This window comes from Hordeum vulgare, chromosome 2H (assembly GCF_904849725.1).
Source record: "Hordeum vulgare subsp. vulgare chromosome 2H, MorexV3_pseudomolecules_assembly, whole genome shotgun sequence".
NCBI lineage: Eukaryota > Viridiplantae > Streptophyta > Magnoliopsida > Poales > Poaceae > Hordeum > Hordeum vulgare.
This window is the reverse complement of record NC_058519.1, coordinates 9,578,329-9,601,977: the sequence shown is the minus strand read 5'-3', so window position 1 is coordinate 9,601,977 and position 23,649 is coordinate 9,578,329. Positions and strand designations below refer to the sequence as shown.

Genomic DNA, 23,649 nt, shown 5'->3' with positions numbered 1-23,649 from the left:
CCCTGTGCCAAATGTAAGAGACGTATGCGCAGAGATAAGAGTGAGATGACTAATCACCTTCGCACGCATGGATTTATGCCAAACTTTAATATGCCGATAAACTTTGCCCAACGGACCGTGGTAGAGAGGAGGTGATACGACAACGCATCGTTGGTTATGAGGACGATGGGGTTAGAGACATGCTAGATGATGTCTTTGCTGCACAACCGGCACCTGCATCACATTCTGCGAATGAACCGGAGGAGCCGGAGGAAACCACAAAGGCCTTCCTGGATATCTTGTCCTGGATATCTTGGCCTCGTCAAAGAAACCTCTTTATGAGGGTGCCAAGCTCTCTGTGTTGGATGCCATCTCGCAACTGATGACAGTGAAGGCCGAGTACGGCTGTAGCCAAAATTGCTTCGAAGCATTTCTAGGAGTATGGGCTAACAGCCTCCCTGAGGGCCATGAACTGCCGAAAACCATGTACGCTACGAAGAAAATAATGAAGGCGCTCTCCATGGATTATGAGAAAATAGATGTTTGTCCAAAGAATTGCCTTTTGTTTAGGCATGAGTATGCGAGTGACAACTACTGTAGGAAGTGCGGTTCCTCTCGGTATGTTGAGGTGGTCGATGAGCAGGGTCAGAAGAAGCAGCTAAAAATCCCTATGAAGGTTCTTCGGTATCTTCATTTCATAGAAAGACTGCAGCGCCTTTTCATCACCGAGGAGTCTGCCAAAATGATGAAGTGGCACAAGGAAGGGAAAAGGTACAATCCAAATAAAATTGTACATCCATCAGAAGGTGAAGCATGGAAGTCATTCGATACAGAATACCCTAAGGAAGCAGCTAATCATGGGCAAGTCTAGCGGCGCCGGTTTCCTCAGCAAATGCAAAGGACTTACTCGGAGTGGACGAGTCCCCAAGGTTCCCCCCGACTATGCGACGATGACACCTCACATGGAGGTCGAGGGGTCGGGGGAGGAGACCCTAGAGGAGGAGGGGTGGGGGGGAGCCCCTAGAGGAGGAGGAGGTGGGGGGAGAGGCAAAAGAATCAAAAAACTCCGGGTTGTGTCCGAAATAGGGGGGTCTTCTTCGATGCCCTCCTATACTGAGGCAGCTTCTGAGTCTGAGGAGGAGGAGGAGGAGGAGGAGGGCGAGGAGGAGGATGTCGAGGAGGAGTGTGAGGGTGCGGAGGGTGAGGAGGAGTGCGAGGAGGAGGAGGAGGACGGTGAGGGGGAGGGTGGTGGAGGGGAGGTTGACGCCGAGTTGTGGGGTGATTTGCCGTCTGGTGCTCTGAAGGGGTGGCTACGTGGTATTGCAAAACTACCTACACCACCTTCTGTCGAGGCGGACAAGGTGCTCATTACACCGAAGGGGATAGAGTAAGTGCCTCTCAATCATATTTTTGAACACATGACAACATTTTCTTATTGTACATATGCCAATTCTTTGATTCTTTTGCAGTAACTGGGAGGTTCACGGAAAGGGCCGTAAACCGAACGGCCTTATCACTGTCCTGTTGAAGGAGTTTTGGCCGGGCCTATTCCAGCCGCGGCCAGACAAGGAGTCGGAGCTGTGGGTTTTGGCCACGAGCTGGGCCCACTCCGAGGCTTCCAGCCACGCGGCATACGGGACGGCCGCTAAGGCCGTGATCACCAAATTTTGGGTAAGTTCTCTTCTGAATCACTTGTCTTCAGTTTCAGTCATAGTTTGTCATTGAATCACTCAACTCATGCCTTGTTTACTTCTGGTTTTATGCATGATTGCAGGAATTCTATAGAGTTCTTGACGAGCACAAGGCCATAGCCGATGGGGTCTTGCTGGCGGCTGTGAAGAATAAAGCTCGTCAGTTCCTGTACGAGGTGCGTTGGGTTGCCGTCTCGCACTACTATCACACCTACCTTAATCAAAAGATGAGCAAAAATGAAGCAACGACTTACCTTGAACAGGGAGCAGTACATGATGGTAAGTATTAGAGACTTTTCAATCCAACGTATAAGCAATCAATTTCATTGTTTTGTGCTGACATGTTGTTCTGTGCTGACATGTCATGCTTCCATTTTTTAGGTTATTCCTAAATGGTGCTTGGGAAAGGGTGATGGATGGGCTAGGTCGGTGGATAGGTGGCTCGGCGACGATGCAGAGTTTGCTGCCAAGAGCAGCAGGGCCCGGGCTAACCGTGGAAAAGACGGGACACACGGCCAAGGAAACAGGAACCACTGGGGCTTCAAGGCAATGAAGGTATATCTATATGCATGGTTCATTTTTGTTCTTCTTTTTATATTTACCATCATGTTTTCTATGTATGGCTAACTTTCGTCTGACGTTGCAGGAGGCCAAGTTGAAGAGGTCACTCTCAGACATACAGTCATGGGTGATGGCCCGTGCTAGGACTAATCCCAAGGAAGGCGAGAGCAAGTACTATGGCAATACAGAGGAGCAGATAGAGTCCTACAAGGAACAATTTGAGAGGTTGCATCCGCCTGGTCCGGATGCTCCTGACGTGATCGAATCTCAGATTGATGAGACGGCGGTGATGTCTATTCAGGGGAAGGCCCATGGCCGCTATCCGTGTTTCGATGGCTTGATCACTCCTTCAGTCTCTTACACACAACTGCGGGCTACCAATCCGAGCCCGTGCAGCAGTAAGGGGCGTTCGCAACCTCCCTCAGACCCCCAGCATGATGTAAGTAATTATCCCCTTATCATCTTTCTTTCTCACTTTTTTAATTTATTTTCAACATTGTTCACTTACAAACAACCTAATTTTTGTAGGCATACATGGCCTTTGTCGAGCGTAGGAATCTCGAGGTGCAGGAGTACATGCGCCTAATGAAGGCAAACGTGAATTACAATCGTGGGATGATGGCGGTTAGTTTTGCCCTCTTCAAACCAAGCTAAAATTTGCACATTCATTCCTTCTGACCTTCTAGTTTGCTTGGTTAACTAACATCCAGGCTATAGCGGCGTCTTGGAATAACCGCGCGGAGCCACCACAAATGGTACCCCCACCACCACCTACTGGAGAACCCCCACATGTACCCACATTCGATGAATGGGTGACACTATGCAGTCAGACTCCGGTTAGTACATTTACCTAACGATTGACAAACTAGCTCTCGTTCAATCAACACTATTATATTATATTTATCCTTACAATCTTTTCTCAAACATGTAGGGGACTGGTGACTCGACTGCTGCTCCGTCGAGTTTTGATGATGTTCTTTAAGTTTCTACTTGTGTTCATTAGATGATGTTCTTGAGATAATCATGATATGTGTTGTCATATTGAACTTTATGTGATATTTGTGAGATGATGATGTTGAACTTTTATGTGGGATGATGATGATGTTGTTGAACTTTATGTGAGATGATGATGATGATGTTGGACTTTATGATGATCTTAGTGTGATGTCATATTTGCTGTCATATTATTGTGTTGATTTTGAATGAAATTGTCAAAACAAGAAATATATAAAAAAAACAGAGTGTAACTATGCCTACAGCTTTGCTGTCGGCATAGATATGGCCAAGTAGCCAGTTGCTGCCACGTGCCACATTTGTGCCGACGGCTAGACCGTCGGCGTATAGGTATGCCACCAGTAGCCGACACGTGGCGAATCTATGCCTACGGCCTAGCTGTCGGCATATATTTACGATCTCTGCCGACGGCATTGCCGTAGGCATACATGAGGCACGTGTCATTACGAAAGACGGCCGGCGCAGGACATCTACAATCTATGTCGATGGCCTGGCTGTAGGCATAGATGCGCCACGCGTCACTCCGCTGGACGGCCGGTGGAGTAACGGCGCCGTTAGAAACCGTTTCATGAAAAAATATGCCGAGGGTCAAACTACGCCGACGGCTGTAAGAAAGCCGTAGGCATAGATACCTATGCCGACAGCTTTTCTGTGCCGACGGCCGTGGCATCTACGCTGACGTGTTCTATGGCGACGGGGATATGCCGACGGCTGCCGTCGGCATAGAGCTATGCCGACGGTAGGAGCGCTATGCCGACGGCATCTGGCTGTAGGCATAGTTGAAAATTCTAGTAGTGTGATCATCATGACCCTGCACTTCATTTTCCTTTCCAATATGGTTCATCAGTAAGACGTCCATAAGTTAGTTATAAAATTGAAGAAATAAATACACTTAACCATACTTTGTCATGAACATGTGCCTTGACTGTGCGCCCCTCGTGTTTTTACTATCAGAGGTGAAAATGATGCGGCTGATTAGTTAACAATATGATACTGGCGGCAGTGACCTTGAGCTCTACAATACGTATACACACTCATTCGCATAAACACATTCAAGCACATCATACTCTTATGAACACACCCAAAAGAATGAGCTAATGGTTCTTAAGATTGAAGAAGTACCAATGACGTTTTGCTTTCGACAGAAACATCTTCTTTCATTGAACGGATATTCTATTGATCCATGGAACATAGACGTACCATTGATATATGAAAAATTTGTAATATATAATTTTCTAATGTTACTCCCACAAGTTTGATTATGCCAGGATAGCAGGGCTCGATCATGCACGTTAAGAGGAAGCATAAATGGGCTCAAGCAGTCTTGGGCATGTGCCTTGACCACGAGTTCTCCATTGTACAGTTGTCGTTAAAATAATTCGACGCATTTCATTGATCATCTAAAGACCAAGCAATCACACGAGCACGACACCAAAATTTATTAATGGAGTTCATTGATATAGCTACATCATTAGTAGAAAACGGGGCTTTAGAGCATCTCCGCTCATTGGCCTCCCAGGAGGCACTTTTTCACCCGGTTGGGGTTATACCGGCGAAATTTTTGACATGGGGAGGAAAAGTTTTCCAGCTATGCCCCCACCCAACACTACAAGTCAAGAGAGATGAGAGGAAAAAGAGATGAAGTGGGCGAGGCATGCACATGGGTGGGCCTGTTGCATGCAAGAGATAGAGAGGAGGAAGAGAGGGAGTGGGAGGCTGACAGTGGGCCTTTTGCATGCAAATAATAGTGTCGGCGCTCCTGGGGGTCCCCAGTGCGCTGGGTTCGGCCTGAGACCGTCGGGGCTAATTTTGGCTCTAATCGGCGAAAACAGGTTTCTGGGGGCGCGACTGGGGCGTTTTTGGCCCGCCGGCAAAAAAAGACCTAGGAGGGGCGTGTTGGGGGCGCGGATGGAGACGCTCTTACTCCCGGTTGGTAAGGGCCTTTAGTCACGGTTCATCAATCGGGGCTAATAACTTGCGACTAAAGCCCCTCCCCCCTAGTCCCGGTTTGCCACGACCAGGGATTAATTCCTTTCCACTTGGCTGGCAGCGCGCATCGGGGAACGGGGACCTTTAGTCCCGGTTGGTAACACCAACCGGGACTAACGGCTTCGGAGATTTGGGGTTTTGGGATTTTGAGATTTTGGGGTTTATTATTTATTTTTTCTTTTCATTTTCAGTTTTCTATTTAATTTCTTTCATTTCAAATATATCTTACGCTACTACATACAATACACGTTATGCATATATTATAGAATTTCTTGTAGAACCAATCATATATCATAGATATATATATATATGTATATATATATATGTGTATATATATATATATATATATATATATATATATACACACACACACGCGTTATAGGAAAAATACATCCTACCACCCAGGGGTAGTTACCCCACGTGTTCCATATACTACCACGCGGGACACCTATATATATGGGGCACCTAGGAGCCTGTGCACCTAGGCTGGTTATGGCAAGTCATATTCATTAGTGCATGACATTCAATTGACAAAATAATGACTTTTCATATTTTATTTGCATGTACTAGTAGTATATTAAATGGTCAATAATTGCTTTCAGAAACCAACATGGTATGAACATTCATACTGGATATGTACATATGTATATCCTCATAGACAGTGATACTAGTTAGTGGGTATTATACTTGACGAAACATGGACATGTCAAAGTTATACCCAATGAAAATGTAGACATAAATGTCATACTTTTAATATCTATGTGTTGTTATTGTACCAAGTGAAAATATGCATACTTTGATGTGAATATACACATGAATATATACATACCTCGATGTGATTATACAAATGAATATGTACATATTGATGATATACCTAATAAAAACATACATATAAATATAAATAACTTGATGTGAATTATATTTGTATATATACCTATAAATGTCACATCTTTTATGTATGTACGCGAGATATCACGTGTACATTTTCTTAGACCGTGATATCAATTTGTAGGTATTATACCTAATATACCTAATATATACACGTATGTACCCGACTAGGTCAAAAAAGATACGAAAATATTGTAGGTATCTCATCAATGTATATAAAGTAAAGTATGGCTACATATATTTGTCTACGTGAAATATGGCATCCACAGGTATATGTTACCCAAAGTCACAAAATGGTTGGAAAAGAAAATACTAACTTAATTTGAAATAATTAATAAAAAATTGTATGTATCAACCCAATGTGTATGCACACATATGAAAAAAATGTACATATACGCAACGTCATGGACGTTCAAGACACAATAATAAGGCCTTAATTACTAGTTTTCTCTCCAATTCTTATTACAAACGTTTCTTAATAAGGAAGGTAGCATGCATGTCATCATTTTCTTCCCACAAAAAAGTTACCATGCATGGCGTGATTATTTCCAAATCTGTAATTTATGATGGTTGACCCATAATGCAATCGAACGGTGAAAAGTCAAGGAGCCTGGACACCTAGGTGCCCCAAATGGTCGTATTATATAGTATACAATTTGTCCTACAACTTGCAGATCATTACATGCATGTATTAATTGGTGTAGTGGTATTCTACGTCGGGATCTATGACCTGCTCAAGCAAAAATCCCGCAATTTTCACTTAAAGTGCTTATATGCGTTCCTTTGGTAGGAGCCTATCCCGCATCCCCTTCATCTTTAAAAAAGGAGACCAATATGAATATATTAGTTGTGTGTATATATTAGACCATGTTTACGTATCCAAAGAGTTCTTGCATCTGGGCGCCGTTCGGTCATAAAGCGAATGTTGTCGCAAACATAGTATGCACATAGATTAGTCTCTTGTTCCTGCCGCATGCACCACATTACGAGAATAGAATGCAGTCAGATAATAATCAAGCATTATAATGATATTAAAACTAGAACCAAGTAGATGCGCGGACGTAGCTAGTACTACTTTATTACCTTAGATCGTACCCATATCAGCTTTGGTTTCCATTCACCACGAACCTTCTGGATGAACCGTGTCTAAAGTCTGCCCGGCAAAGAAAAAGAATAAAGGAGTCATTGATTACTTGATATCAGGAAAGGAACTAAAGAGGCCGACATAGTGCGATAATGATTGAAATTACCTGTCGGACATCAACTTCAGGTCATTTACTCTTTACGATCTTTTTTCCAGTGAGTCCAGTACTTCAACTTTTGCCTCGTCGGGATCTATGATTAGTAGGATCCACTGAAAGCTGGGTTGTATAAGCGGGCATGCATAACTCATCAAGTACTACATATTTGGGAATTTATATGCCGAAGAATTGGGTTAGGAGACCTCTAGGGGGGCCCACAAGCCAAGGGGCGCGGCCATCCCCCCATGGCTCGCCCTGCAGGCTTGTGGCCTCCCGGCAATTGGCTTGCCCCCTACTTCAAGTCTGTTGCGTGTCTTCTAGTCCAAGAAAAATCTTTCAGGATATTTTATTCCGTTTGGACCCCGTTCAATATTCCTTATTTGCAATGCTCAAAAACGTAGAAAAAACAGAAACTGGCACTAGGCTCTAGATTAATAGGTTAGTCATAAAAATAATATAAAACGGCATATAAATGCACATAAAACATCCAAAATAGATAATATAATAACATGCAACAATCAAAACTTAACGTATCAAGCACCGATTTTGATGTTTAGGCTTTTGGACAGTGAATTTTGTGGGAGAATGGCTGAGTATTTTTGTTGGGTGTCTCTAAGCACTTGAGCAACCAATTCAACATAGATACCTCACCTCTTTTATGTTGGGTAACGTAGCATAAATTCAAAATTTTCCTACGCATGTTCAGATCTTCCTATGGAGAGACCAGCAACGAGAGAGGGGTAAGAGCATCTTCATACCTTTGAAGATCGCTAAGTGGAAGCGTTGCTAGAACGTGGTTGATGGAGTCGTACTCGCAGCGATTCCGATCTAGTGCCGAACAACGGCACCTCCGCGTTCAACACACGTGCAGCCCGGTGACGTCTCCCGCACCTTGATCCAGCAAGGAGGAGGGAGAGGTTGGGGAAGAAGACCAGCAACACGACGGCGTGGTGTTGGTGGAGAGACGAGGTCTCCCGGCAGGGCTTCGCCAAGCGCCGGCAGAGAGGAGGAGGAAGAAGTGCAGGGCTGCGCCGAGGGAGAGGGAAAACCGTGTCCTCCAAAGGCCAAAAGTGCCCACTGTATATAGGGGAAGGGGAGAGGGGGTGCCACCCCTAGGGTTCCCACCCTAGGGGGTGCGGCAGCCCTCCCAGATGGGGGGAGTGGCGGCCAGGGCAAGGAGGAGGGATGGCGCACCCCTCTGGTGGGCCTAAGGCCCACCTTAGTTAGGGTTCCCCCCCCCCTTCCCCTTTTTTCTGGTGCACATGGGCTGGGTGGGGGCGCACCAGCCCACTTAGGGGCTGGTTCCCTTCCCCACTTAGCCCATCTAGCCTCCCGGGGTCGTCACCCCCCTTCGGTGGTCCCCCGGGACCACCTCCGGTGGTCCCGGTGGTCCCGGTACGTTACCGGTGATGCCCGAAACACTTCCGGTGTCCGAAACCATCCGTCCTATATATCAATCTTTACCTCCGGACCATTCCGGAGCTCCTCGTGACGTCCGGGATCTCATCCGGGACTCCGAACAACTTTCGGTAATCTCGTATAACAATTCCCTATAACCCTAGCGTCATCGAACCTTAAGTGTGTAGACCCTACGGGTTCGGGAGACAGGCAGACATGACCGAGACACCTCTCTGGCCAATAACCATCAGCGGGGTCTGGATACCCATGGTGGCTCCCACTAGCTCCACGATGATCTCATCGGATGAACCACGATGTCAAGGATTCAATCAATCCCGTATACGATTCCCTTTGTCTGTCGGTATAGAACTTGCCCGAGATTCGATCGTCGGTATACCTATACCTTGTTCAATCTCGTTACCGGTAAGTCTCTTTACTCGTTCCGTAGCACGTCATCGTGTGACTAACTCCTTAGTCACATTGAGCTCATGATGATGTTCTACCGAGTGGGCCCAGAGATACCTCTCCGTCACACGGAGTGACAAATCCCGATCTCGATTCGTGCCAACCCAACAGACACTTTCGGAGGTACCCGTAGTGCACCTTTATAGTCACCCAGTTACGTTGTGACGTTTGATACACCCAAAGCACTCCTACGGTATCCGGGAGTTGCACAATCTCACGGTCGAAGGAAAAGATACTTGACATTAGAAAAGCATTAGCATACGAACAATACGATCTAGTGCTAGGCTTAGGATTGGGTCTTGTCCACCACATCATTCTCCCAATGATGTGATCCCGTTATCAATGACATCCAATGTCCATGATCAGGAAACAATGATCATCTATTGACTAACGAGCTAGCCAACTAGAGGCTTTCTAGGGACACATTGTGATCTATTCATTCACACATGTATTACTGTTTCCTATTAATACAATTATAGCATGAACGATAGACGATTATCATGAACAAGGAAATATGATAATAACCATTTTATTATTGCCTCTAGGGCATATTTGCAACAGTCTCCCACTTGCACTAGAGTCAATAATCTAGTTACATTGTGATGTATCGAACACCCATAGCATCATGGTGTTGATCATGTTTTGCTCGTGGAAGAGGTTTAGTCAACGGGTCTGCAATATTCAGATCCGTGTGTACTTTACAAATATCTATCACTCCACTCTGGACATGGTCCTGGATGGAGTTGTAGCGGCGCTTGATGTGCTTCGTCTTCCGGTGAAACCTGGGCTCCTTAGCTATGGAAATGGCTCCAGTGTTATCACAGAAGAGTGTCATAGGACCCGACGCGCTTGGAACCACTCCAAGGTCGGTGATGAGCTCCTTCATCCAAATTCCTTCATGAGCCGCTTCTGAAGCAGCTATGTACTCCGCTTCACATGTAGATGCTGCCACGACTTCTTGCTTGCTGCTGCACCAGCTCACTGCCCCACCATTCAACACATATACGTATCCGGTTTGTGACTTAGAGTCATCCGGATCTGTGTCGAAGCTAGCGTCGACGTAACCCTTTACGACGAGCTCTTCGTCACCTCCATAAACGAGAAACATTTCCTTAGTCCTTTTCAGGTACTTAAGGATATTCTTGACCGTTGTCCAGTGTTCTACACCGGGATTACTTTGGTACCTCCCTACCAAGCTTATGGCAAGGTTTATATCAGGTCTGGTACACAGCATGGCATACATTAGAGAGCCCACGGCTGAAGCGTAGGGGACAGAACTCATCATCTCTCTATCTGCTGCCGTGGTCGGCGACTGAGTCTTACTCAATCTTATACCTTGCAAAACTGGCAAGAACCCTTTCTTTGAGTTTTCCATATTGAACTTCTTCAATATCTTGTCAAGGTATGTACTTTGCGAAAGACCTATGAGGCGTCTCAATCTATCTCTATAGATCTTGATGCCTAATATGTATGCAGCTTCTCCAAGGTCCTTCATTGAAAAACTCTTGTTCAAATAGGCCTTTATGCTCTCCAACATCTCTATATCATTCCCCATCAATAATATGTCATCCACATATAGTACGAGGAAAGCTACAGAGCTCCCACTCACTTTCTTGTACAGACAGGCTTCTCCGTAAACCTGTATGAACCCAAACGCTTTAATCACCTCATTAAAGCGAATGTTCCAACTCCGAGATGCTTCCACCAGCCCATATATGGAGCGCTGGAGCTTGCACACTTTGTTAGCACCCTTAGGGTCGACAAAACCTTCTGGTTGCATCATATACAACTCTTCCTTAAGGTTCCCGTTAAGGAACGCTGTTTTGACGTCCATTTGCCAAATTTCATAATCATAAAAGGCGGCAATTGCTAACATGATTCGGACTGATTTCAGCTTCGCTACGGGAGAGAAAGTCTCTTCGTAGTCAACTCCTTGAATTTGTCGAAAACCCTTTGCGACAAGTCGAGCTTTGTAAACGGTTACATTACCGTTTGCATCAGTCTTCTTCTTGAAGATCCATTTATTTTCTATGGCTCGCCGGTCATCGGGCAAGTCCACCAAAGTCCATACTTTGTTCTCATACATGGATCCTATCTCGGATTTCATGGCCTCAAGCCATTTGTTGGAATCCGGGCCCTCCATCGCTTCTTCATAGTTCGAAGGTTCACCGTTGACTAACAACATGATTTCCATCACTGGGTTGCCGTACCACTCTGGTGCGGTGCGTACCCTTGTGGACCTTCGCGGTTCAGTAGTAACTTGATCCGAAGCTTCATGATCATCATCATTAACTTCCTCTTCAGTCGGTGTAGGCACCACAGGAACAACTTCTTGCGCTGCGCTACTTTCCTGTTCGAGAGGGGGTGTAATTACCTCATCAAGTTCTACCTTCCTCCCACTTACTTCTTTCGAGAGAAACTCTTTCTCTAGAAAGGATCCGTTCTTGGCAACAAAGGTTTTACCTTCGGATCTAAGATAGAAGGTATACCCAATAGTTTCCTTAGGGTATCCTATGAATACGCATTTCTCCGCTTTGGGTTCGAGCTTTTCTGGTTGAAGTTTCTTCACATAAGCATCGCAGCCCCAAACTTTAAGAAACGACAACTTAGGTTTCTTGCCAAACCATAGTTCATACGGTGTCGTCTCAACGGATTTAGACGGTACCCTGTTTAAAGTGAATGCTACAGTTTCTAATGCGTATCCCCAAAATGATAGCGGTAAGTCGGTGAGAGACATCATAGATCGTACCATATCTAATAAAGTGCGACTACGACGTTCAGACACTCCGTTGCGCTGCGGTGTGCCAGGCGGCGTCAGTTGTGAAACGATTCCACACTTTCTTAGGTGTGTGCCAAACTCGTGACTCAAATATTCTCCTCCACGATCAGATCGTAGACATTTAATTTTTCTGTCACGTTGATTCTCAACCTCACTCTGAAATTCCTTGAACTTTTCAAACGTCTCAGATTTGTGCTTCATCAAGTAGATATACCCATACCTACTCAAATCATCGATGAGAGTGAGAACATAACGATAACCACCGCGAGCTTCAACGTTCATTGGACCACACACATCAGTATGTATTATTTCCAATAAGTCGGTTGCTCTCTCCATTATTCCTGAGAATGGAGTCTTAGTCATCTTGCCCATGAGGCACGGTTCGCATGTGTCAAGTGATTCAAAGTCAAGAGACTCTAATAGCCCATTAGTATGGAGCTTCTTCATGCGCTTAACGCCGATATGACCAAGGCGGCAGTGCCACAAGTATGTGGGACTATCATTATCAACTTTGCATCTTTTGGTACTCACACTATGAATATGTGTAACATCACGATCGAGATTCATCAAGAATAAACCATTTACCAGCGGAGCATGGCCATAAAACATATCACTCATATAAATAGAACAACCATTATTCTCTGACTTAAATGAGTAGCCGTCTCGCATTAAGCAAGACCCTCATACAATGTTCATGCTTAAAGCTGGTACTAAATAACAATTATTGAGGTTTAAAACTAATCCCGACGGTAGATGTAGAGGTAGCGTGCCGACGGCGATCACATCGACCTTTGAACCATTCCCGACATGCATCGTCACCTCGTCCTTGGCCACTCTCCGCTTATTCCGCAGTTCCTGCTTTGAGTTGCAAATGTGAGCAACAGCACCGGTATCAAATACCCAAGAGCTACTACGAGCGCTGGTAAGGTACACATCAATAACATGTATATCATATATACCTTTAACGTTGTCGGCCTTCTTGTCCGCTAAGTATTTGGGGCAGTTCCGCTTCCAGTGACCTTTTCCCTTGCAGTAGAAGCACTCAGTCTCAGGCTTGGGTCCGTTCTTTTTCTTCTTCCCGGCATCTGGCTTACCGGGTGCGGCAACAGCTTTGCCGTCTTTCTTGAAGTTCTTCTTACCCCTGCCTTTCTTGAAACTAGTGGTCTTGTTGACCATCAACACTTGATGCTCCTTCTTGATTTCTACTTCTGCAGACTTGAGCATCGAGTACAACTCGGGAATGGTTTTCTCCATCCCTTGCATGTTGTAGTTAAGCACAAAGCCTTTGTAGCTTGGTGGGAGAGACTGGAGGATTCTGTCAATGATAGCATCATCCGGAAGTTCGACTCCAAGTGAAGTCAGACGACCGTGTAACCCAGACATTTTGAGTATGTGCTCGCTGACAGAACTGTTCTCCTCCATCTTACAGCTGAAGAACTTGTCGGGGACTTCATATCTCTCGACACGGGCATGAGCTTGAAAAACTAGCTTCAGCTCTTGGAACATCTCATATGCCCCGTGTTGCTCAAAACGTCTTTGGAGCCCCGTTTCTAAACTGTATAACATGCCACACCTGACCAGAGAGTAGTCATCACTCCGCGCTTGCCAGACGTTTAGAATGTCCTGGGCTGCTGTGGGAGCGGGAGGGTCACCTAGCGGCGCATTAAGGACATAAGCCTTTTTAGCTGCTTCAACGATGAGCTTCAGGTTGCGAACCCAGTCCGCATAGTTGCTACCATCATCTTTCAGCTTGTTTTTCTCTAGGAATGCATTGAAGTTGAGGTTGACGTTGGACATCTACAATATTTATAAAGACAACTTTTAGACTAAGTTCATGACAATTAAGTTCATTTAATCAAATTAAGTATGAACTCCCACTTAAATCGACATCCCTCTAGTCATCTAAGTGATACATGATCCATGTTGACTAACCCGTGTCCGATCATCACGTGAGACGGACTAGTCACCATGGTGAGCAACTCCATGTTGATCGTATTCAACCATACGACTCATGTTCGACCTTTCGGTCTCTTGTATTCGAGGTCATGTATGTACATGCTAAGCTCGTCGAGTCAACCTAGGTGTTCTGCGTGTGTAAATCTGGCTTACACCCGTTGTATGCGAACGTTAGAATCTATCACACCCGATCATCACGTGGTGCTTCGAGACAACGAACCTTCGCAACGGTGCACACTTAGGGTAATACGTTCTCGAAATTTTAAGAGGGATCATCTTATTATGCTACCGTCGTTTTAAGCAATAAGATGTAAAACATGATAAACATCACAATGCAATCATATAGTGACATGATATGGCCATTATCATCTTTGCTCTTTCGATCTCCATCTTCAGGCATCGCATGATCATCATTGTCACCGGCGTGACACCATGATCTCCATCATCGTGTCTCCGTGAAGTCGTCACGCCAACTACTACTATCACTACTACTATAGCTAACCGTTAGCAATGAAGTAAAAGTAGTAAGCACATGGCGTTGCATCTCATACAATAAATTAAGACAACTCCTATGGCTCATGCCGGTTGTCATACTCATCGACATGCAATTCGTGAAACCTATTACAATAACATGATCATCTCATACATCATACGTGCAACATCACAACTTTGGCCATATCACATCACATGTCAAACCCTGCAAAAACAAGTTAGACGTCCTCTAATTGTTGTTGCAAGTTTTACGTGGCTGATTTGGGTTTCTAGCAAGAACGCCTTCTTACCTACGTGACAGCCACAACGATGATATGCCAAAGCTATTTACCCTTCATAAGGACCCTTTTCATCAAATCCAATCCGACTAGAGTAGGAGAGACAGCACCCGCTAGCCACCTTTATGCACGATGTGCATGTCTGTCGGTGGAACCAGTCTCACGTAAGCATACGTGTAAGGTCGGTCCGGGCCGCTTCATCCCACAATACCGCCGGAAAAGAATAAGACTAGTAACGGCAAGCAAATTGACAAACCATCGCCCACAACTTTTGTGTTCTAGTCGTGCATAGAATCTACGCATAGAAAACCTGGCTCGGATGCCACTGTTGGGTAACGTAGCATAAATTCAAAATTTTCCTACGCATGTTCAGATCTTCCTATGGAGAGACCAGCAACGAGAGAGGGGTAAGAGCATCTTCATACCTTTGAAGATCGCTAAGCGGAAACGTTGCTAGAACGCGGTTGATGGAGTCGTACCCGCAGCGATTCCGATCTAGTGCCGAACAACGGCACCTTCGCGTTCAACACACGTGCAACCCGGTGACGTCTCCCGCACCTTGATCCAGCAAGGAGGAGGGAGAGGTTGGGGAAGAAGACCAGCAACACGACGGCGTGGTGTTGGTGGAAAGACGAGGTCTCCCGGCAGGGCTTCGCCAAGCGCCGGCGGAGAGGAGGAGGAAGAAGTGCAGGGCTGCGCCGAGGGAGAGGGCAAACCGTGTCCTCCAAAGGCCAAAAGTGCCCACTGTATATAGGGGAAGGGGAGAGGGGGTGCCACCCCTAGGGTTCCCACCCTAGGGGGTGCGGCAGCCCTCCCAGATGGGGGGAGTGGCGGCCAGGGCAAGGAGGAGGGATGGCGCACCCCTCTGGTGGGCCTAAGGCCCACCTTAGTTAGGGTTCCCCCCCCCCTTCCCCTTTTTTCTGGTGCACATGGGCTGGGTGGGGGCGCACCAGCTCACTTAGGGGCTGGTTCCCTTCCCCACTTAGCCCATCTAGCCTCCCGGGGTCGTCACCCCCCTTCGGTGGTCCCCCGGGACCACCTCCGGTGGTCCCGGTGGTCCCGGTACGTTACCGGTGATGCCCGAAACACTTCCGGTGTCCGAAACCATCCGTCCTATATATCAATCTTTACCTCCGGACCATTCCGGAGCTCCTCGTGACGTCCGGGATCTCATCCGGGACTCCGAACAACTTTCGGTAATCTCGTATAACAATTCCCTATAACCCTAGCGTCATCGAACCTTAAGTGTGTAGACCCTACGGGTTCGGGAGACAGGCAGACATGACCGAGACACCTCTCTGGCCAATAACCATCAGCGGGGTCTGGATACCCATGGTGGCTCCCACTAGCTCCACGATGATCTCATCGGATGAACCACGATGTCAAGGATTCAATCAATCCCGTATACGATTCCCTTTGTCTGTCGGTATAGAACTTGCCCGAGATTCGATCGTCGGTATACCTATACCTTGTTCAATCTCGTTACCGGTAAGTCTCTTTACTCGTTCCGTAGCACGTCATCGTGTGACTAACTCCTTAGTCACATTGAGCTCATGATGATGTTCTACCGAGTGGGCCCAGAGATACCTCTCCGTCACACGGAGTGACAAATCCCGATCTCGATTCGTGCCAACCCAACAGACACTTTCGGAGGTACCCGTAGTGCACCTTTATAGTCACCCAGTTACGTTGTGACGTTTGATACACCCAAAGCACTCCTACGGTATCCGGGAGTTGCACAATCTCACGGTCGAAGGAAAAGATACTTGACATTAGAAAAGCATTAGCATACGAACAATACGATCTAGTGCTAGGCTTAGGATTGGGTCTTGTCCACCACATCATTCTCCCAATGATGTGATCCCGTTATCAATGACATCCAATGTCCATGATCAGGAAACAATGATCATCTATTGACTAACGAGCTAGCCAACTAGAGGCTTGCTAGGGACACATTGTGATCTATTCATTCACACATGTATTACTGTTTCCTATTAATACAATTATAGCATGAACGATAGACTAGCATGAACGATAGACGATTATCATGAACAAGGAAATATGATAATAATCATTTTATTATTGCCTCTAGGGCATATTTCCAACATTTTAATAGTATTGGCTTTCCTATGGACCTAAAAGTGATTTCTCACAAATATAAAATGTAGAGTCTTGTAGCTTGAAGCTGGCCAATCTTATTCCTTTCCTTCCTTGGGGCTTCTCCACACAATCCATTAGCCAGTCATCTCTGTGGACTATATCTGAAATATACTAGGTAAAAGTATTAGTCGAACAGACAATGTATGTTACCATGAATTATAAAAACCATCAAGGGAGCATATGTGCTTTCATCCATAACTAGCACTTTAAATTCTGCCACTTTTTGGCAACTTTCACTTTCAACCTGATTCACCGCATAAATGCCTTTACGCGTAGTCATTCCGAAGAACACCCCCCCCCCTCCCGTCTTACCGTAGTTGTTGGGCACAGAGTTAGCCGGGGCTACAAGCATCTATGTTAGCATCATTAGGCAAACTCGATTGACCCCTCTCTTCCTTATCTTGATCATCTACTGGAATGACAAAAAATTGGCCATCTCAGTGTCAGCCATTGATGCAATGGCCAAATCAGTAATGTCTTCTAATTGTACTGTATTCCAATCAACAAAAATAACCCTTACAGCACCATGATAGCCCTCTTGTGCATGTTGATCAGCCCCCTCTATTACCGTCACTTCCCCGTACACATGGACGTTATCTATTTCTGTGAATCCCAATCATCATATATCATCTATGAATCGAACTTGCCTAGTAGTCTTGCCGATCGATTTCACATCAACGAGCTATGCATGAATGGTAGTCTTTTTTGCTTACCCAGCAGTCTTGTCGATCGATTTCATCAACCATCTCTTCACCATTCTCAATTCTCACATACTTACCCTTTCAATTATCAAACAGTAACAATTATACCTCTTACCCTGGACCCAAAAAATGCTCTCCCCAACTTTCTCCTCAAAATTCCTCACGCCCCTCTCTTCCATCTCTGTATTTCCTATGGGTCAATTTCTGCAAATTCAACCTCTCATTTCACAATTGTATCTCTCTTTGTGTCTCGCACACTACCATCAACTAGCTTCACTTTAGACGGAAAGAATTCAATAGTGAATTCGAAGGCCTGAGCACCATCGCCCATGTGTACCAATGGCGGACACCGTGAGGCAGCAGAAGTAGACTAGGGACACATCGCATAGGTTAGAAAGGGTGATCATTACCTAGTCGGTGTTGTCTCTCGCGGCTCCATCTCGTTCAGCCCAACGCCGCAACCGCTCCCCCACCCCACCCGCCTCCACAATCTGGATCCCGTGGAAAACAAAGGCTCACTTGGTTAGATCTAACTCAAGACTTAGGGGAACAGCTCTAGGATACCGAATACACTTTCCACATACGCCGCCGCGACCGTGAACGTAAGCTCTGCCGCCGTCGCCGCCGCCGACGAGAATGAAGACGGGAGCAGCAACCATAAGCAGGGGGAGTAGCACGGGTCTAGTCGGGCGGGGAATCGTTAACCTCGATGCACTGTCAAGTGAGGCCCGCCACCAGATGCACTTATCAGTTTGACTCCCTGTTTTTAACTTAAGTGTGCTCCCCGTTGATGACCATTCCCATTGTATAGGGGCTATTATTGCCATGTAAATCATCGCACGACGAGCTATTTTGGTCAACTACGTTTCATTCTTTCCAATTCGCATCAAAAACTTCACACATGAGCTATTCACCCGTCCATGTGCAGGCATAAAGAGGTTATGAACTTAATTTACAAATACACTTCACAGTGGTTATTTCTTGGGAAAAAAAACTCCACGGTGATTTTTTTTGTACGGAAAAGAACATAAGAGAGCACATAGATAGTATTTGCCTAGCAAGCACCCTTATAAGGGGTCGCCACTAGGTGCAGCTGGTTCTTCCTCCTCGCGGCTAACCCCACGCTTGTTTCCATGTCGAGCTCATCTACCCGTGTTCCGGCAGGGAGGCTCCAATCAAAATAGTAGAGGAGCCGTGTCACCGCGAGCTCCAGTGTGGCCAGCCCAAAGGTATCGCCGGGGCACTTCCTCCTTCCAGTGCCGAACGGCAAGTACTCGAACCGCGAGCCCTTGTAGGTGGCCGTGCCGTCCTCGAACCTCTCCGGCATGAACTCCTCTGCGTTTTCCCAGTACTCGGGGCTTCTCGCCATCGCCCATGCATTGACCAAGACCCTGGTGCCCTCCTTGACCTCAAATCCGCCAACATCGCAGGTTTCCTGACAGAGATGAGGGACAAGCAACGGCACCACAGGGTTTAACCTCATGGTCTCCTTGATCACCATTTTGGTGTAGTGCAGATCATCTATGTATTCTTCATGGTCTATAGGGTTCTTGGTGTCCAAGGTATGACGCACTTCAGCCTGCGCCTTGGCCATCACCTTTGGGTTCCTCATGAGTTCGGCCATGACCCACTCGGCCACTGCCGACGTCGTCTCCGTCCCTGCCGTGAACATATCCTGAAGGGGCATGAACAAAAATGAAAATTAAGTTACTCTCGGATAAAAGAAACTAGATCTATTTAGTATCATATTGTTGGAGTGTATATCATGGATTGTCTAGCACTTTCAATCTATTTAGACTTTTATTACGTTGGTTAGTGCATGAAGCTTGACACGTACCAATATGATCGCCTTGATGTTTGTCATGTCGATGGGGAATTCAAGGTTCCCCTCATCCTTGATCCTAAGCAGTACTCCGAGAAGGTGGTCACCTCGCTGCCCCTCCCTGCATTCATCAGCGATGATCTTGTCCAGGATGGCATCCAGCTGCCGGCGCGCACGCCACAGACGGCCTCTCAGCCCAGTGAGGGCGTCGACGAACCACAGCGACGGGACCAGGTCCCCGACGCTGGATCCGCCGGCGACCTTGATCGCCAGGCCGGTCACGGCCATGAAGCGATCCTGGAGCTCCTCGTCGCACACCTGGCCGAACGTAGCCTTGGCGGTGATAGTGTTGGTGCAGGAAATGAGTAGCTTGCCAAGGTTCAATGGCGCGCCGCCCCGACCGGCGGCGCGGACGTTCTCGACAAGGGACATGGTCTCGCTGTCTCTGAAGGGCGCGAACTGCCGCACCTTGCGTTCGCTCAGGAGCTCAACCGTGCAGAGCTTGCGCGTCATCCGCCAGTAGGGGCCGTAGGGCGCGAGGATGACGTTACGGCCCCCGTAGCAAAAGATCTGTGAGACCAGGATGTTGGGCCTCGACGCGAATGAGAGGTCCTTGTCCCGGAGCACCTCCTGCGCCGCGGCAGGCGAGGAGACGACGACGGTGTCCATCTGGCCGAACCGGAGGTACATGACCGGGCCGTGCTTCTTGGCCAGGTCCCGGAGGGCGACCTGCGGCTGCGACGTGAGGACGTGGTGGAGGCTTCCGATCAAGGGGAGGCGCCATGGGCCTGGAGGCCGCCTATGGTTTTTCCGTTTGCGGCTCAGTACCGACGCAAGGATCACAAGTGAGGCGAGAGTGAGGAGCACGAGGGTGGATGCGCTTGGCTCCATCACCATAACCATCAGGTTTGCTTGCAGTTTTGCCTCAGGCAAAAATAGAAATGCCTTTTAGTGTGGGATAAGACTCACGAACACATATTCTATATATAGGCGCAAATCACCATCATTTTAGTGTGGCATAAAATTTGACAACTCGAAGATTGCCTGTAGATCAGCCTGCACATCAGTTTTCCAGTCAAAGCTCCATAAAGTCAAATATTGTGTACAATTGAATACATAAATTAATAGAGTACACTTGACCATACGTAGTCAAGTTAGTGTGGTGATATGCCTCACAGCCACAGGCGCTCCCGTTAAGTACACCAATCGGTCACCACAGCCACAGGTGTATCCATCTGTTTTCTTGTCTTTTTCATGGACAGGTCATAAAAATTGACACCTCGAACATTGCCTGATCAGCATGACCCCTGCACTTCATTTTCCTTTCCAATATGGTTGACCAGTAAAAGGTCCATAAGTTAGTTATAGAATTGAAGAAGTAAACACACTTAGGCATACTTTGTCATGAACATGTGCCTTGACTGTGCGCCCCTCGTGTTTTGACTATCAGAGCTGGTCAGCCTCGAGAGGGAGAGGGAGCCGGTAGCCACCCACCACCACCAGAGAGAGGACGAGGGGATAAGAAGATAAGAGAGGGAGGGAAGGAGCGAGGGGAGGCGCCATAGACCGTTCGATCTCTGAGTGTTTAACAGTGCAGATTGACGCCATGTCAACGATCCGTGCAATTTCCTCCTATCCAGTAGGGAAAAAGCACAGATTGTGGGCTTTCTTTATCACAAAAGTGTGCCCTTTACCCTTGTAAATATTTTGCGAAACTTTTTCAATTTTTTACCACACCATTGTAGGTGCCATATAAGGGCATCATGCCAATTTTCATGCTTTTCGGAATTCTTTTGCATTTTTTAGAATTTAATAACAAAAAAATTCACCCTTTTCAATCGATTCTTGGCCCCCTCATGTTTGGATTTTATTTTCTTGCGTAAGGCCTGAATATAGACGAAGAACAAAATTATGATTTTTCAACCCAACGTTTTCAACTTTCTAACACACTTACAATTCAAATTTGAATTATATTTTTAATGGTTTAGAATTGCATTTAATGGGTTAAATATAGCAAACAGACTCATAATAATTATAAAACATTACATATATCAAATAGTGGTGTATCTTGGGTGCATGAAAATTTCAAGACCAACAGATGAAGCAACGGTCGCTTCGCCTCAAAACCTCGCCCGTCCCCAATCGAAACCCTGTTTCTTCCTTAGAGATTGTCTGGTTTCTAAGCGATTTACATCCCAACTTTTATGAAACCTTCTCAATTTTTTACCACAACATGTAGTTGTCATATGAGGGCGCCATGCCAATTTTCATGCTTTCCGGAGTTCCTTTGAATTTTATGGAATTTATTAACCGGAAAACTCCACGTTAGGGAGCAAGTATTGGCATCCTCATGTTTAGAAGTCGTTTTGTTTGCTTGTATAAAACTTAAACATGGACTCAAGAACACAATTATGATTTTTTAACCCAACCTATTCGACTTTTTCAGGCACTTACAGTTCAAATTTGAATTAAATTTGTTAAAGGTTTAGAAATGCATCTAATGGGTTAAATATAGCAAACAGACTCATAAATATTCAAAAACAAATACATGAATGGTGCACAAAAAATTCAAGCCTAACGGATGAAGCAACGGCAGCTTTGCCTTCAAACCTCACTCGTTCCCTACCAAAATCATGTTTCTTCCTTTGAGATTATCTGGTTTCTAAGTGATGTACATCACAACTTTTCTGAAACCTTCTCAAATTTCTACATCAACTTGTAGTTGTGATATGAGGGCGCCATGCCAAAATTCATGCTTTATGGACTTCATTAGCATTTTCTGGAATTTATTAACCGAAAAACTCCACGTTCGGGAACAAGTATTGGCATCCTCATGTTTAGAAGTCCTTTCGATTTCTTGTATAAATGTTAAACATGGACCCAAGAACACAATTATTATTATTATTTACCCAACTTTGTCAACTTTTTCACGCACTTGCAGTTCAAATTTGTATTATATCCGTTAAAAAACTAGAAATGGCTTACAATTTCGTTTTCTCAACTTTTACAACATATTGTAGGTATCATATTAGTCAATATTACAATTTTTCTTGTATGGGGCCAACTTTTTCATGCACTTACAATGCGTATATTGTTTTTTATTCACTAAAATGTTTAATGCCTAGAAAATCCATTCGAAAAGGAAATAGAGAAAGGGGAAGAAATAGAAAATTAAAATTAAGAATAAATAACACAGAGGAGAACAAATTATAAAAGGGAAAAGTAAAGCAAATAATGTACAAAAGAAAAGACACAAGAGAAAGGAGAGGAAAACAAAAAATAAAAATAAGTATTCAATCTGTGCAATAAACAAAGCACTCGACAAAGAGAAAGGACAAGGAAATTTAAAAACAAAAAATAGATGTTTGCCGAGTGCAACAAAAATAAAGTCGGCAAAGATTTCTTTGCCCACTGCTAAAAGAAAAGAAACTCGACAAAGATTTCTTTGCCCGGCGCAAATAAAAAATAAACTCGGCAAAGATTTCTTTGCCCGGTACAAAAAAAAACTCAGCAAAGATTTCTTTGCCTAGTTCCCTGGCAAAAGAAACTCGGCAAACATTTAGAACTCGACGAAATTCAAGATTCTAGTAGTGTATGCTGAGTGCTAGAAATACTCGGCAAAGGACCAAATAAACTCGGCAAAGCCTTTGCCGAGCATTGCTATGAACAAAGAGTACACGCGTACACCTCTGAGGCAAACAAAACTTTGCCAGGAACCAACTGACGGACATTTGGCAAACTATTTGCCGAGAATCAAACAATGTGTCTCGGTAAAATAAAGTAACTTCACTGTCGCAGGAAAACGGGCCTTTGGCCGGGACCCTTTAGGCCCGGCCACGTCGTCTCAATTTTCAATGCCTCCCTCGAGGTTTTAGTCCCGGCCCGTAAGGAGCCTTTAGTCCCGGTTCGTCTCCCAAATCAGGACTAAAGAGCTACGCGGTGGGCAGCCCGCATGTGCGCCACCTTTAGTCCCGGTTCGTGTCTCAAACCGGGACTAAAGTCCTCTGCCTATATATAGCACAGCCCCCCTCTCCCCTCTTCCTTGCATTTTTCTTGGATGGAGGATTGTGGGTGGGTGCTAGCTCTTCACTTTTTTTGATGCACTAGAGGTGTTTGTTGAAATGTGTGTTAGAGCGATGCCACTTCAGTTCACCGAACACAACTACGATATGAGATGTCTGAGCCACGCTTAAACCTCTTCCTCTTTATTTCTACTTATTCTAAAAGATTAGCAA

At 45.7% G+C, this 23,649-nt stretch overlaps 2 protein-coding genes across 2 annotated transcripts; one reads left to right on the top strand and one right to left on the bottom strand.

The window, feature by feature from the left end:
* The first annotated feature begins 1,943 nt into the window (after positions 1–1,943).
* LOC123424873 lies at positions 1,944–3,350 on the top strand. The gene is made up of 6 exons (XM_045108565.1): positions 1,944–1,949; positions 2,052–2,225; positions 2,317–2,670; positions 2,760–2,855; positions 2,942–3,067; positions 3,163–3,350. The coding sequence occupies exons 1-6, from the start codon at positions 1,944–1,946 to the stop codon at positions 3,211–3,213; spliced, it is 807 nt and encodes a 268-aa protein (XP_044964500.1). The 3' UTR covers positions 3,214–3,350.
* A 15,149-nt stretch (positions 3,351–18,499) lies between these two features.
* On the bottom strand, positions 18,500–20,369 carry LOC123429120 (cytochrome P450 99A2-like). Its single transcript, XM_045113184.1, has 2 exons — positions 19,430–20,369; positions 18,500–19,267 (listed from the first exon to the last, which is right to left on the bottom strand). The coding sequence occupies exons 1-2, from the start codon at positions 20,315–20,317 to the stop codon at positions 18,647–18,649; spliced, it is 1,509 nt and encodes a 502-aa protein (XP_044969119.1). The 5' UTR covers positions 20,318–20,369; the 3' UTR covers positions 18,500–18,646.
* Between the last annotated feature and the right edge of the window lie 3,280 nt (positions 20,370–23,649).

Coding starts and splice junctions, on each gene's coding strand:
- LOC123429120 (XM_045113184.1), bottom strand. CDS start 20,317: ATGGTTATGGTGATGGAGCCAAGCGCATCCACCCTCGTGCTCCTCACT. Junction 19,268..19,429: donor ACATCAAGGCGATCATATTG/GTACGTGTCAAG, acceptor ATGCCCCTTCAG/GATATGTTCACGGCAGGGAC.
- LOC123424873 (XM_045108565.1), top strand. Junction 2,226..2,316: donor GGGGCTTCAAGGCAATGAAG/GTATATCTATAT, acceptor CTGACGTTGCAG/GAGGCCAAGTTGAAGAGGTC. Junction 2,671..2,759: donor CCTCAGACCCCCAGCATGAT/GTAAGTAATTAT, acceptor TAATTTTTGTAG/GCATACATGGCCTTTGTCGA.